General features: G+C 38.3%; 1 protein-coding gene across 1 annotated transcript in view; it reads left to right on the top strand.

Annotated features, from left to right (window-relative positions):
• LOC136864226 (lysine-specific demethylase 5A) overlaps window positions 1–13,318 on the top strand; it is an 843,789-nt gene that overhangs the window by 778,640 nt on the left and 51,831 nt on the right. The window contains exon 28 of the mRNA XM_067140948.2: window positions 11,523–11,643. Coding sequence (XP_066997049.2) covers window positions 11,523–11,643 — 121 coding nt within the window. The remainder of the gene's footprint in view (window positions 1–11,522; window positions 11,644–13,318) is intronic.

Genomic DNA, 13,318 nt, shown 5'->3' with positions numbered 1-13,318 from the left:
CATTTTGCTCAGCGTGAATAAAGTTATTTATGGCCTAGACTGTAGTGACTTATTCCCCGACTTTGCATACCGATTTTATTTACGATGGGACAACTAATTACAAATATTTGAAAATTAAATTTTAGTCCTTCCTCTAAACTACCATTTCTTTCAGAGTGAATAAGATTATTTATAGTTTATATTGTAGTGACTTATTATAGAACTTTACATACCGGTTTTCATTAAGATAGGACCACTAATAACATAACCATTTGAGAATTACATTTTAGGCCTTCCCCTAAAGTACCATTCCTCTCAGCGTGAAAAAGATTATTTACGGCCTAGATTGTAGCGACTTATTCCCGGACTTTACATACCGATTTTCATTAAATTCTCTTGAGCCGTTTTCTCGTGATGCGTGTATGTGCATGCATACATACATACAGACAGACAGAAATTACGGAAGATTAAAAAATGCATTTCCTTGTTACTATGGACATGACTGATACAGAAATACCATCCTTCTTAAATTTTGAGCAATGTACAGACAAAACTCTTATTTTATATATGTAGATATGAATAAATAAAATGACCGAATAATTAAATTAATTAAAATAGATTAATAGAATGTTTTATCAAAATGTCCAGAATATGGGCACCAGAGTTCGCCTAAAGTGATCTCTCGAATTTTAATAGAGCATGATAATTCTCTCTCCCAGGGGCGTGTACATAAAGCTACTTACTGGTACATCTGCACCGGGCATCTGAAAATGACTAAATAGGTAGGAACTGCAGCTAGGTTCACCAATAACATCACCGATTCTAAAATAACTGACTATATTCTGAATAAAATCCGTGCATGAGCACCTCATCAACACACAAAAATATACATATGATATACACATAAAATACTGCTGGAAGACTCCATATTTACACAATTATCCAATATTAAAAAAGAAAAGCAGTGGGAAACGAAAGCGAGGACTAAGCTGCAGTTTGTAGTTAGCCCAATGATCACTAATTATATGCAGTTTTTGTATCGTCCTTCGCAGCTTTTGTGTCCTAACAGAAATTCCAGATTCTGGTCATCGACTCATGGTATATCACGTTGATTCTGTACCTTTATAATTCTGTGTTCACTGATTCTAACACTCGGTTTAATGATACTCTTCGCCTGAGCAACACACGCTGGTTGTCCCAGACCATAGATTATAGAAAGTCTGTAATAAAGCAGCCCGCGTAGCTTTTACCAACATATACGACAATTGGTGGTTAGGACTCAAAACCGCCACAAGTTATCGAATACAAAGTACATCAGCACTCCGCAGTTTGTAAGTCAGTACACCACTCCATGTTCCACAAGTTTCCAGTCAAGTAGACCTCAGCTACCCCCGTTCTCTCGTGTTACGTCTACATTGGTCCTGATCGCCAACCAGTTACGAGTCGAAGATCCTCTTGCCACTCCAAGACCACACCCCGAACCTCTTCCAGGTCCCTGGACAATAACAAGGCCACGTCATCAGAGGTCTGGGCTGTCCACATGATTCACTGAACCTTTCAGAATTGTTAATAGCACTGTTTTCCCATCCGCTTGTACAAAACAAATCACTCATATCAAATATGGAGACCTTCCAGCTTCAGATATTAAGAATAAATATACAAATGAAATAATAATAATAATAATAATAATAATAATAATAATAATATCTCGTAGTTGTGAATACACTGTGAGGGTGTGATATAGTTGTACTGTATGTACTATCATAATGTAATGCTTAACTTGTACTAGGGATTTTCACCCTCGGCCTCCTAATTTTAGATTACAACAACTCAAATTTACATTTTTTTTTACATTTAATAAAAATAAAGCCTAGAAAGGGCATGGGAAGAGAAGTTAGCTCCCCTTTACATATTCTCTTGACAAGGGAAGAGGATAAATACTACGTCATGATGCATAGAAAATTGGTTTGAGAAGCGCCGGGCTGAGTGGCTCAGACGGTTGAGGCGCTGGCCTTCTGACTCCAGCTTGGCAGGTTCGATCCTGGCTCAGTCCAGTGATATTTGAAGGTGCTCAAATATGTCGGCCTCGTGTCTGTAGATTTACGGCACGTAAAAGAACTCCTGCGGTACTAAATTCCAGCACCTCGGCTCCGAAAACCGTAAACGTTGTTAGTGGGATGTAAAGCGAATAGCATTATTATGATTATTATTATTATTATTATTATTATTATTATTATTATTATTATTGGTTTGAGAAGCAAAAAGAGACTAAGTTCAATTTAGTCTACCCCTGCAGTGTAGGGGGCGACGCGTCCGCCTGTCACCCATCAGCCCCGGGTTCGATTCCCGGCCGGGTCAGTGGTTTTTAATTGTAAATGATTAATATCCCTGATCTGGGGACTGGGTGTTTGTGTCGTCCTTAACGTTCCTTTCCTCGCATTCAACACTTTACACTTCTGCAATTACACTTACATGCAGGTTCTTCTCGTATGGTGAAAGTAGTGGCAAAAGATCTGCAGGGGTCGATGCCACGAACAAATATATATATATATATATATATATATATATATTTTAAAGTCCATTTCCAGAAATAATCAGGAAGGTGATCACAATACATCTATTATATGAGTGCTGATTCTATCAAAGTACAAAGTAGTTGCCCCAGAAGAAACACAAATGAAAGCTCACCAGATCAGTGAAACATCTCCACTCAGTTTAAATTTGAAATGAAGCACCAAATTCTTAACTTCCCCTAAAGTCTAGCCACCCCCAGAAATGTTCTGAATTTAAAAGTTCTTCTCTCATACTCTTACTTCATGGAAAACAGTGATGGATCTGGAGAATCTGCTCTCAGGTTAAAAGTGGCACCATCACCAGCTCGAACATCCGATGTCAAACACAACCTGGTTCATGGTGGACAGTTGGTCCTATTTATATTAGTTGAGGGCTCATGGAAGGATCGAACATGCTCGAATATTGGAAAGTAGGGCACTGAATCAGCCAGATATGACATCAGAAAAAGCCGCAGCTATAAGGTCTGATGTTCGTTAGAGCGGCAGTCATGCAGACGAGCGGAGTGAAACAAAGACACCATAGTGGAACGCCATATAGTAGGTTCCAGTCTGATGTTGGCGAGCGGATAACTGGTGAGTAGAGTTGTCACAACAGTTTTCCATGTCTCCTTTTCCTGTGTTTTTTTTTTTTTCAGGATAATGGTTGAACTTCATCATTTGGTTGATAAACCACCATATTTACTTCCATATTAGACCCCTTTTTCTAATTTTACAGCCAAAGGAAGTAGCGGAGGGTCGCAGTGGCACATGGTTTCTAGGCTATAAGGAGCTATAAATTATACATGTAAACATTTTCCACAATTATTTAACAAACTTATGGATGTATTTGAGTTATAATGGCTATTTTTGTTGGAAGGCAGTATTTCTAAATGTAAAAAGACAATAAATGGTGAGCACAACTATTAGGCCTACATATAAAGTAAATATAGTCAGTTTTAGACTCATATCACGTCATTCGTTTAGTCTCATTAAGGCCTCTGATTAGGTTCATGTCAGGAAGGGCATACGATCGTAAATGCTCGCTAAGAAAATTCGCCTCACTTCATACTCGACCCCGTAGAGAAAAGGGATACGGGTATCCTATTATCATATTATGCAATATTGATACAAAAGAACTTGATCGCCAGTCATTTGTGTCTGTCAGTTGAGCAGTAGGTCTACCACAGAGTAAACCTGAGTAAAAGTAATCACTGCTTTCATTTGAATATCATCGTGTGTCGCCAACTTCCTGGCTACTGGCATGTCGTCATTCCAAATGACGTCATCTTCACTGCCACCTCGTCAACCATGCATCAAGAGCATTCAAGGTCCCATATTTTTGAAACTTTTAAGAATAGTTTTGTTCCCTTGTATAGAGTCCAAACAGTGATAATCTATACCCAAATGGTTTCTAGAAAGTTTGTGTATGTGTAGCAGAAGCCACTCCTTCCAAATAAGGACGTGCTGCAGAAAGCGTGCCAAACCACCAGCTGATGACAAACATGTTACAACTTATACTTCTGAATGTAATACATAGTGACTGGAAGCGTTCTTTGCATAACTGCGGCTATTGAAAGGCAAACCCTTATTTTAAAGTATATTTCATGCTTGTTCCCCACATTTATCACCTAAACAGCTTTAAATAAGATAAGAGAGATTGCATTCTTTAAGTTAGGTATGCTATCAAGAGCCCGCATAATGTCAGAAGTGCCACGACAGGAAGATTAAAAATAAATAACAGGGAAGTTTACCGCATTTATGGATATCTACAGGTGTGGCAGTAATGCGTTTTATTATCGTTAATGTTTAATTCTGTATGATCGTATTCTCCATTTTTTATTAACGCATAGTATGTTTCGTTTGGCGTCTCTGAAAATCGTTACATACATACATACATACATACATACATACATACATACATACATACATACATACATTATCATTAAAGATTGTTATGCCGTTCAGTGTTCAGTCTGCAAGCCTCTGTGAACTTACTAAACGTTGCCACAATCCTCTATTTGCAACTAGTGCTGTGGCCTCATTTAGTTCTATACATCTTATCTTTAAATCGTTAGAAACGGAGTCTAACCATCATCGTTTTGGTCTCCCTCTATTTCTCTTACCACCCGTAACAGAGTCCTTTGTTCTCCTAGGTAACCTATCCTCCTCCATTCGCCTCACATGTCCCCACCACCGAAGCCAGTTTATGCGTACAGCTTCGAGTTCGTTCCTAAATTAGCCTTTATCGCCTCATTCCGAGTACCCTCCTGCCATTGTTCCCACCTGCTTGTGCCAGCAATAATTCTTGCTACTTTCATGTCTGCTACTTACAACTTATGAATAAGATATCGTAAGTCCACCCAGCTTTCGCTCCTTTAAAGCAAAGTTGGTCTGAAAACAGACCGATGTAAAGAGAGTTTCGTCTGGGAGCTGACTTCCTTCTTACAGAATACTACCGATCGCAACTGCGAGGTCACTGCATTCTCTTTACTACATCTTGATTCCATCTCACTATATTACCATCCTGGGAGAACACACAACCTAAATACTTGAAATTATCGACCTGTTCTAGCTTTGTATCATCAATCTGACATTCAATTCTGTTGAATTTCTTACCTACTGACATTAAGACCAAGTCGTCAGCATAGGCCAGACCGCTTACTACGTTTCCACCTGACTGAATCCTTCCCTGCCAATTTATACCTTTCAGCAGATGATCCATGTAAACTACTAACAGCAAAGGTAAGAGATTACAGCCTTGTCTAACCTCTGTAAGTACCCTGAACCAAGAACTCATTCTACCATCAATTCTCACTGAAGCCCAATTGTCAACATAAATACCTTTGATTGATTTTAATAATCTACCTTTAATTCCATGATCCCTCAGTATGGCAAACATCTTTTCCCTTGGTACCCTGTCATATGCTTTCTCTAGATCTTCAAAACATAAACACACCTGCCTATTCCTCGTAGCATTTTTCAGTCACCTGGCGCGTACTGAAAATTTGATTCTGACAGTCCCTCTGTGGTCTGAAACCCGCACTGGTTTTCATCCAACTTCCTCTCAACTACTGATCGCACCCTCCCTTCCAAGATGCCAGTGAATATTTTGCCTGGTCTACTAATCAATTAGATACCTCGATAATTCTTGCAATCCTTCCTGTTTCCTTGCTTATAGATAGGTGCAATTACTGCTTTTGTCCAATCCGAAGGTACCTTACCAACACTCCATGCTAATCTTACTACTCTATGAAGTCATTTCATCCCTGCCTTCCCACTATACTTTACCATTTCAGGTCTAATTTCATCTGTTCCTGTTGCTGTATGACAATGGAGTTTATTTACCATACTTTCCACTTCCTCAAGCGTAATTTCACCAACATCATTTTCCTCCTCCCCATGAGCTTGGCTGTTCACACCACCACCAGGAAGATTTCCTTTTACGTTGAGATGATGTTGAAAATATTCCCTCCACCTCTCCAGTGATTCCCTGAGATCTATTATGAGTTTACCTGAATTAATCAAAACACTGTTCATTTCCTTTTTCCCCTCCGTTCCTAAGATACTGTCCAGAAAGGTGTTTTCCGCTGATTGACCTAGCCTTTCCAGGTTATTACCAAAATCTTCCCAAGACTTCTTTTTTTTGATTCAATAACTTTGTTTCGCTCTATCTTTCACCTACGTACAAATCCCTGTTTGCCCTGGCCCTTGTTTGGAGTCATTTCTGATAAGCCTTCTTTTTACCTTTACAAGCTGCTGTCACTTCATCATTCCACCAAGATGTTTGCCTTTTCTCTTCTTTACACACAGTTGTTTCTAGGCATTCCCTTGCTGTTTCTACTACAGCATCCCTGTATGCCACCCATTCTCTTTCTATATTCTGAACCTGCTTACTATCTACTGTTCGAAACTTCTCACTAATCATACCCATGTACTTTTGTCTAATTTCCTCATCCTGGAGATTTTCTACCTTTATTCGTTTGCAGACAGATTTCACTTTCTCTCTCCTAGGCCTAAGATACTTAGTTCACTACAGATCAGATTGTGGTCTGTATCATCGAAAAATCCTCGGAAAACTTGTGCATTCCTAATAGATTTCCTGAATTCTAACTCAGTAAAGATATAGTCTATTATGGATCTGGTACCCCTAGCCTCCCACGTGTAGCGGTGAATAGCCTTATGCTTGAAGAGTGTATTCGTAACTGCTAAACCCGTACTAGTACAGAAGTCCAGCAAACGCTTTCCATTCCCATTAGCTTCCATATCTTCCCCTCATTTACCAATCACCCTTTCGTATCCTTCAGTTCTATTTCCAACTCTCGCATTGAAATCGTTCATTAGCACTATTCTATCCTTGCTGTTGACCCTGACCACGATGTCACTCAATGCTTCATTAAACTTGTCCACTCCATCCTCACCTGCACCCTCACATGGTGAACACACTGTGACCATTCTCATCCTAATTCCTCCAACTGCCAAATCTACCCACATCATTCGCTCATTTACGTGCCTAACAAAAACTATGTTCCCTTTCTAACACCCGTCAAGTACACTATAATCTCCTATCTCTTCCTTGTTATCTTCCCTTGCCCGAGTATTACTTCCTTCTGGCACATCCAGGTGCATCCTCTTTGCTGACTCAGCCAGTTCTACTTTCTTTCTTCCATAAGCCCCATTAATATTGATAGCTCTCCATTGAATTCCATTTCGTTTGCCAAGTTGTTTCCAAGGAGTCCCTCACTTGACAAATAGGAGTGGGACTCCGTTGCACCCCCATAGGTCCGAGGCTTGCTTAAAATGTTCTGAGCTCGGTAAATTCATGAAGCAGGATGCTACCCTACTTACTGTACCCGTAACTAGGTCTGCCAGAGAACAAAGAGACACCCCAGGGGTGCTCAGTCCGACAGGATTGGTGACTTAATAAATACAAGTGGCTGGATTTGACATGAGGTTCAGAAAATAAGAATATTTAAGTATAGAAAATCAAATCACACTTTTATTCAAATAAAATAAAATATTTGCCATCCTGATATCTATGATGATGAAAAATGATCGCTACGTTCCATTAATTTACTGCTGAATCTTGATGTAACATTAAAAAAATACTAATTAATTGGATGTTACACGTGACTTAATTTTCCCTACAATTCTAACAGAGTATTGAACATAAGGTATTTTCCGTTTGTTAAATATTGATTTAATAATTTGAAATTCATTAATCTGAAAAATGAGATTGTTGCCTCGATTTCCTCGATAAATCTGGAAAAATGCATTAAATTTTAATGAAGTGTATAAGATAAAATATTCAAGATTAACAAGTTTACTTCTTTTAACAAAATATTATTGAAATTATGTTCATCAAAATTTTATTAACATTGAATCAAACTTGAATGTACTTTTATTTTCTGATAAAGTTAATTCGAGACGTCGAGTATATCAGAACTAACAACCAAATTTACTATCGCGTGGTCATCATAAGAAACTGAAATTAGCATTATGACTCCTCGAAAAAAATCATTAAATAGAAAAAATACTTCATCAACATGGAAATCCTATCCACAACCATGAATAAACACCACTAAAGTGTCACAGATTATCACATTACAAATGCACAAATGCACAAAAAATGTCTTAGCACTAGAAAATCTTGGTAAATTCTACAAGTAACTATTGGAAAATTCCAAAAGAAGGAATATTTACATTATCTACACATCACATTCAGGTACTAATCAATATCACCACTCTCCAATAAGTTCCTTTAGACACGTCGTTGAAAATGTAAAGTCTCCACGTGAGTATGAATTATGGCGATGAAAAGTGAGCTCGCCTGGTATCGAACTATAATATTATTAGGATATTAAATTGAGGATCTATTTTCCAGACTTAAGGTCCTTCAGTAAGATTTACACATACATTAAAACTCCGAATTGCTGACTTCCATGAGTTATATCAGGATAAGCTTATTCCAAAATATTAAGGCTGAATTATGAAGCACATTGATCGACATGGACTTATTCTTATCATCATCAGAAGACGTTACTACAGTGACTACACCTCGTATAATCTCGAAGATTCATTATCTCCCTTCTACCATGATCAACATCCTGTATAAAAATATCACCACATTAACACGTGACAATTCAATATCACAAAGACTCATATCACATGTACTAATTCCTTATGAATTCCACGTACAGTAACAACATTATAATGATGACTATTATTCATCATAACCACTTATCACACAATGTGTAGTCAGTCTTATTCCCATTACATTTGTCTCGATGACTAAATAATCCATTAATAATCATATATCACAGCGCATGTACTCTTAATAAATCTATAATCTCGATTCGCAATTAATATCCTGATGACATGCTATCATTACCACAATGCACGAGTATAAGTTCATTTATCATGAAAATGTTAAAAATATTGGGAAAATATTACCTCGAAAAATTCATCTGACGGAGATTAACTCACTATTATAATGAAATTCGTACAATAAGAAAGGATGGTTCTGATAACACATGGATAACTTCAACTGATCTGTCATTTCCGAACTCAACAACACGTAGTCAGGAATCAAACAAGTTCACGAATTAAGTTTCAAGTCCTATCTCACATATAAGGAAATAATCAATGAAATCGTGAAAATGAAATCAACTACAGACTATAAGACTATCCTAAAGAAAGAATAAGAACAGAAATAAAGAGCTACAGAGAACAGATATAAATAAGATGTAGTCGACTTAACTTATACTGTAGTCTTCATGTTGAACTCCTGGGGTCCTCAATCACACATTCTAGGGCTGAAATCCTTCCATTTCTCCATTGTTGATGCCAGTCTATAGATTTAGAAACTCATGATGGAATGTGTGTAGTCTCTGGCACGAACTTCCATCTTCTGGCAGTGAACAATGTAGAGGTCCTCTTCCGTGTTTGCACTCTGTGATGATTGCTGAAACTTGTACTAAATGAATTAAAGAGAAATCCTGAGCACAATCCTGCAAATTATTGTGAAAAGACATGTACATTTATGAGTTATCTGATATTTTCGATGTCTGTTGGTTACACTAATTAGAGTCGTAGGCTGGCACAATCTGAAGTAAGAGTTGAACACAGGAAATGAGTCCAATATCCCTGTCAGTGACAGTATCCCCACTGACGTTCTGCGATGAATAAAGCTGGCGAAGCGAACGGAGTGACAGGAGTGAGTGAGCGAGTTACAAGTATGTGAGAGCTTATATATGTATGACCCGTAGCACTGTACTCTTTGTAGGAAGTAGAGTCAATTCAAGTACTGAATTCTTATTGGTTTCATTAAATAAATTCACCTTAATTTCTGCCAAAATATCATTCAAATTAAATAAAAATTCAGTTACTAATTATTACAATTCACACGTGATATCTTTAACACTGTCCAGTCAGATATCATTATTGTACACCTTAGTTACGCATATCACGCCATCAAAGATATTATAAATATTTCCTTTGCTATAAATCCAGTGTGACTGCAGACGAACATATTCTAGCTATTTTCATCTCTCGTCCACTTGTATTCTTATTTTTATTTCCCAAGTCAGCTAAGCTCCCCCTTCAGGTTAGAAACCGGTCACCACGTGGCTAAAGGACACACGCACCATGCCGACAAAGCTAGCCCAGTGACACACTTACCCATATTTAACTAGTGGAGACCCGCATACGGGCACATCACACATAGTCCAAGTGAGGATCTCTCCTCTAACGGGTTATGGACCACCGGTGGATTATATATTCCTAGCCGCCTGAGCACAAGGAGGGCCATGACTCAGAATATGTCCGAGATGCCCACTCCTATTCCATAGCAACTGGTATCCCGACTCTCGGGACCAATTACTGGGCCACTCGGCTGTTGCCCATGGTTCACAAACTAGGATGTTAAATTATTATTATCATTATTATTTGTGAGGTACGTTGGCGTGTAAAACAATAGGTACGATTGGATTGTTTTTATCACGTTTTAAACCTGCTTCTCTCCCAAAAAACCTATATTGGCCCGAGTTACGAGATATTAAACGATCACTTTGTTAATGATCTCATCTGCTATAGTAATAGCAATAACAGTGAATATTTCTTTACTGAATTAAACTCTTTTCGTCATCCTGTGGTGGTGCAGCTCTTTTTGGACAGGCCTCCAGTGAAAGGGAGTTTCAGTACCATTTTTACTGCATATCAATCTTCCTGCCATTCGTAAATCTCTGGCAATACGGTACTGGAAATCGAACTCAGGCTCCTGAGAATGGCAGCTAATTGTGCTAACCATTATGCTGGCGGACGTTCTTATCTACAAAAAACACACACACATACATGAATGATGCGTGCTTGCAGTGCGTGGGTCGGACACGAAATTATTCACCTATTTGTGCGACGCCAGCATAGCTACAATAGGCATACACTACGGATGTGGACATTTCTTTAATATGAAACACTGATGTACTGCATGACTTTGATAAGTGTTTTCATTGCATGGGTCGTACGGATGAAACTATTCACAAATTTGTGCAATGTCATCAAAGGTGCAGTAAGGATTGTACCCGCTTCGAAGCGGAATCGTTGTTCTTCTCTGACAAATTACGTTGAGGGGTCTTGTGTGCGAGATTTTTTTTTTTTTTCATTTTCTTTGTCTCGCAAAAGCCAGGGGGGTCTAATACACGCGTAAATATGGTATTTGAGAGACTTCTTCAGCCTCTGTGATTTAAGCTTGAATATAATTTAAACTGTTATAGCTTGTGTTTTCCTTCCATAGCTGCTTAACTAGGAAGTGTATGGCAGCAGTTTCAGATTTTCATCCAGACACTACTACAGTATTAACTTGTTCAGCTTGCATTAAAACTTATCACAAACAATTATATGCAATAAAATTGAAATCAAACAGCAGCAGTCACTCCCTTTTCCTGCATTTTATTTTGGTGAAGTTAATTTGCATGAAGGTGTCTTGTGATATTTCAGACCAAAGGCAAATCCGAGGAAGGACGTAAGAAAGGTATACGAAGTCGAGGTCTAGAGATGAAACAGGATACTTCAGAAGATGAGGAAGATTGTGCTGCATTTACCTGCTTAAGGCCAACAGGTATGTTGCTTGTATTCACCTTTCATTATTGCAGTACTTCTGTGATTGAGGCAAGTGTTGTTGTTTGATCACTTCATTGTTGATAAACTGAATTTGCTGCTGTTGTAACAGCTTTTTAAAAGTATAGCCCTTGGTCATGATACTAAACGAGGTGTTAATAGGCATTGTATAAAACAGGTTATGTAAAATCTGTGTGGTGTTAGACCACAGAATAAATTTCCCATATGAACCGAGTAAATGAAAAATGCTATGAGTGGAATAAGTTATGTTTATTTTTTGTTGGTCTTGAAGGTTTGTGTTAGAGTACCTAGTACAGTAATGATTGTCATACTAAAGGATAATGGGATAAAGGGTGGGTTATTGTCAGCTAGGAGTGGCTTGTTTGTCTATAATCAGATTGCTGATTCTTGATAATAGAATTTCTTGGTTCGACGTAATAACAGAGGTAAGGTAAACTTGTGTCCTCATCCCGAGGTGGTGCAGCTCTTTTCAGGCACACCCCCAATGGAGGTGAGCTACTTGTACCATTCCAACCACATACCAGCCCTCCTGCCATTCTTAAATTTCTGGCAGTACCGTGAATCAAACCCTGGCTTTTTGGACGGCAGCTAATAACACTAACCTTACGAGTAGCAGAGGTTGGATAAGTATATAGTCTTTTGTCTTTACTATTCATCTTTTACATGGGTCATTTCCCAAACTGTACAAAATTGTAGGGAGGGATTAAAATAGGTCAAAATGTAGTAAACAGTTTGGTCTATGCTGGTAACTTGGTTTTAATGGCAGACTGAGCTGAAAACTTTCAGCCTTATATCTTAGAACTTGAAAAGAATAACGAGTATAAAATAAAAATAAGTGATGGTGATTGGAACGAAATTTAAGAGGATTAAATGCCAAGAAATGAGTACAAAATTGAAACAATTAGATCATTTCAAGCACTTAGGATGTGTATTATCTGAGGATGATGGTATAGCAAGTGAAATTGAATCCAGTTGTAACAAAGTTAATGCTGTGAGTTTACTGTTGTGATCGGTAGTACTTTGTAAAAAAGAAAATTTCACACACAAAATTATCTCTGTGTGTCTTGATGTGTTGATTGAGTATCTTACTAATCTTATTCATTGCTGGAGGTAATAGACGTGCAAGTGATGAGAGATTCTGGCGAGAGGGATTAACTGAAAGGGGAGACGAGGGAAAAACAAAGAAGGTACATACATCATACATACATCAGCTTGATAGACTGTTATGCCTTTAAGCGTTCAGTCAGCAAGCCTCTGTGAATTTACTAAACGTTGCCACAATCCCTTATTTGCAGCTAATGCTGTGGCCTCATTTAGTTCTATACCTCTTATCTTTAAATCATTAGAAACTGAGTCTAACCATCGTCGTCTTGGTCTCCCTCTACTTCTCTTACCCTCCATAACAGAGTCCATTATTCTTCTAGGTAACCTATCCTCCTCTATTCGCCTCACATGACCCCACCACGGAAGCCGGTTTATGTGTACAGCTTCATACATCAACTTCATTCTTAAATTAGCCTTTATCTCCCCATTCTGAGTACCCTCCTGCCATTGTTCCCACCTGTATGTACCAGCAATCATTCTCGCTACTTTCATGTCTGTTACTTCTAACTTATGAATAAGATATCCTGAGTCCACCCAGCTTTCGCTCCCGT

This window comes from Anabrus simplex, chromosome 2 (assembly GCF_040414725.1).
Source record: "Anabrus simplex isolate iqAnaSimp1 chromosome 2, ASM4041472v1, whole genome shotgun sequence".
In the NCBI taxonomy this organism is placed as follows: domain Eukaryota; kingdom Metazoa; phylum Arthropoda; class Insecta; order Orthoptera; family Tettigoniidae; genus Anabrus; species Anabrus simplex.
The sequence above is the reverse complement of the archived record's forward strand: the minus strand, read 5'-3'. Positions and strand labels throughout refer to the sequence as shown.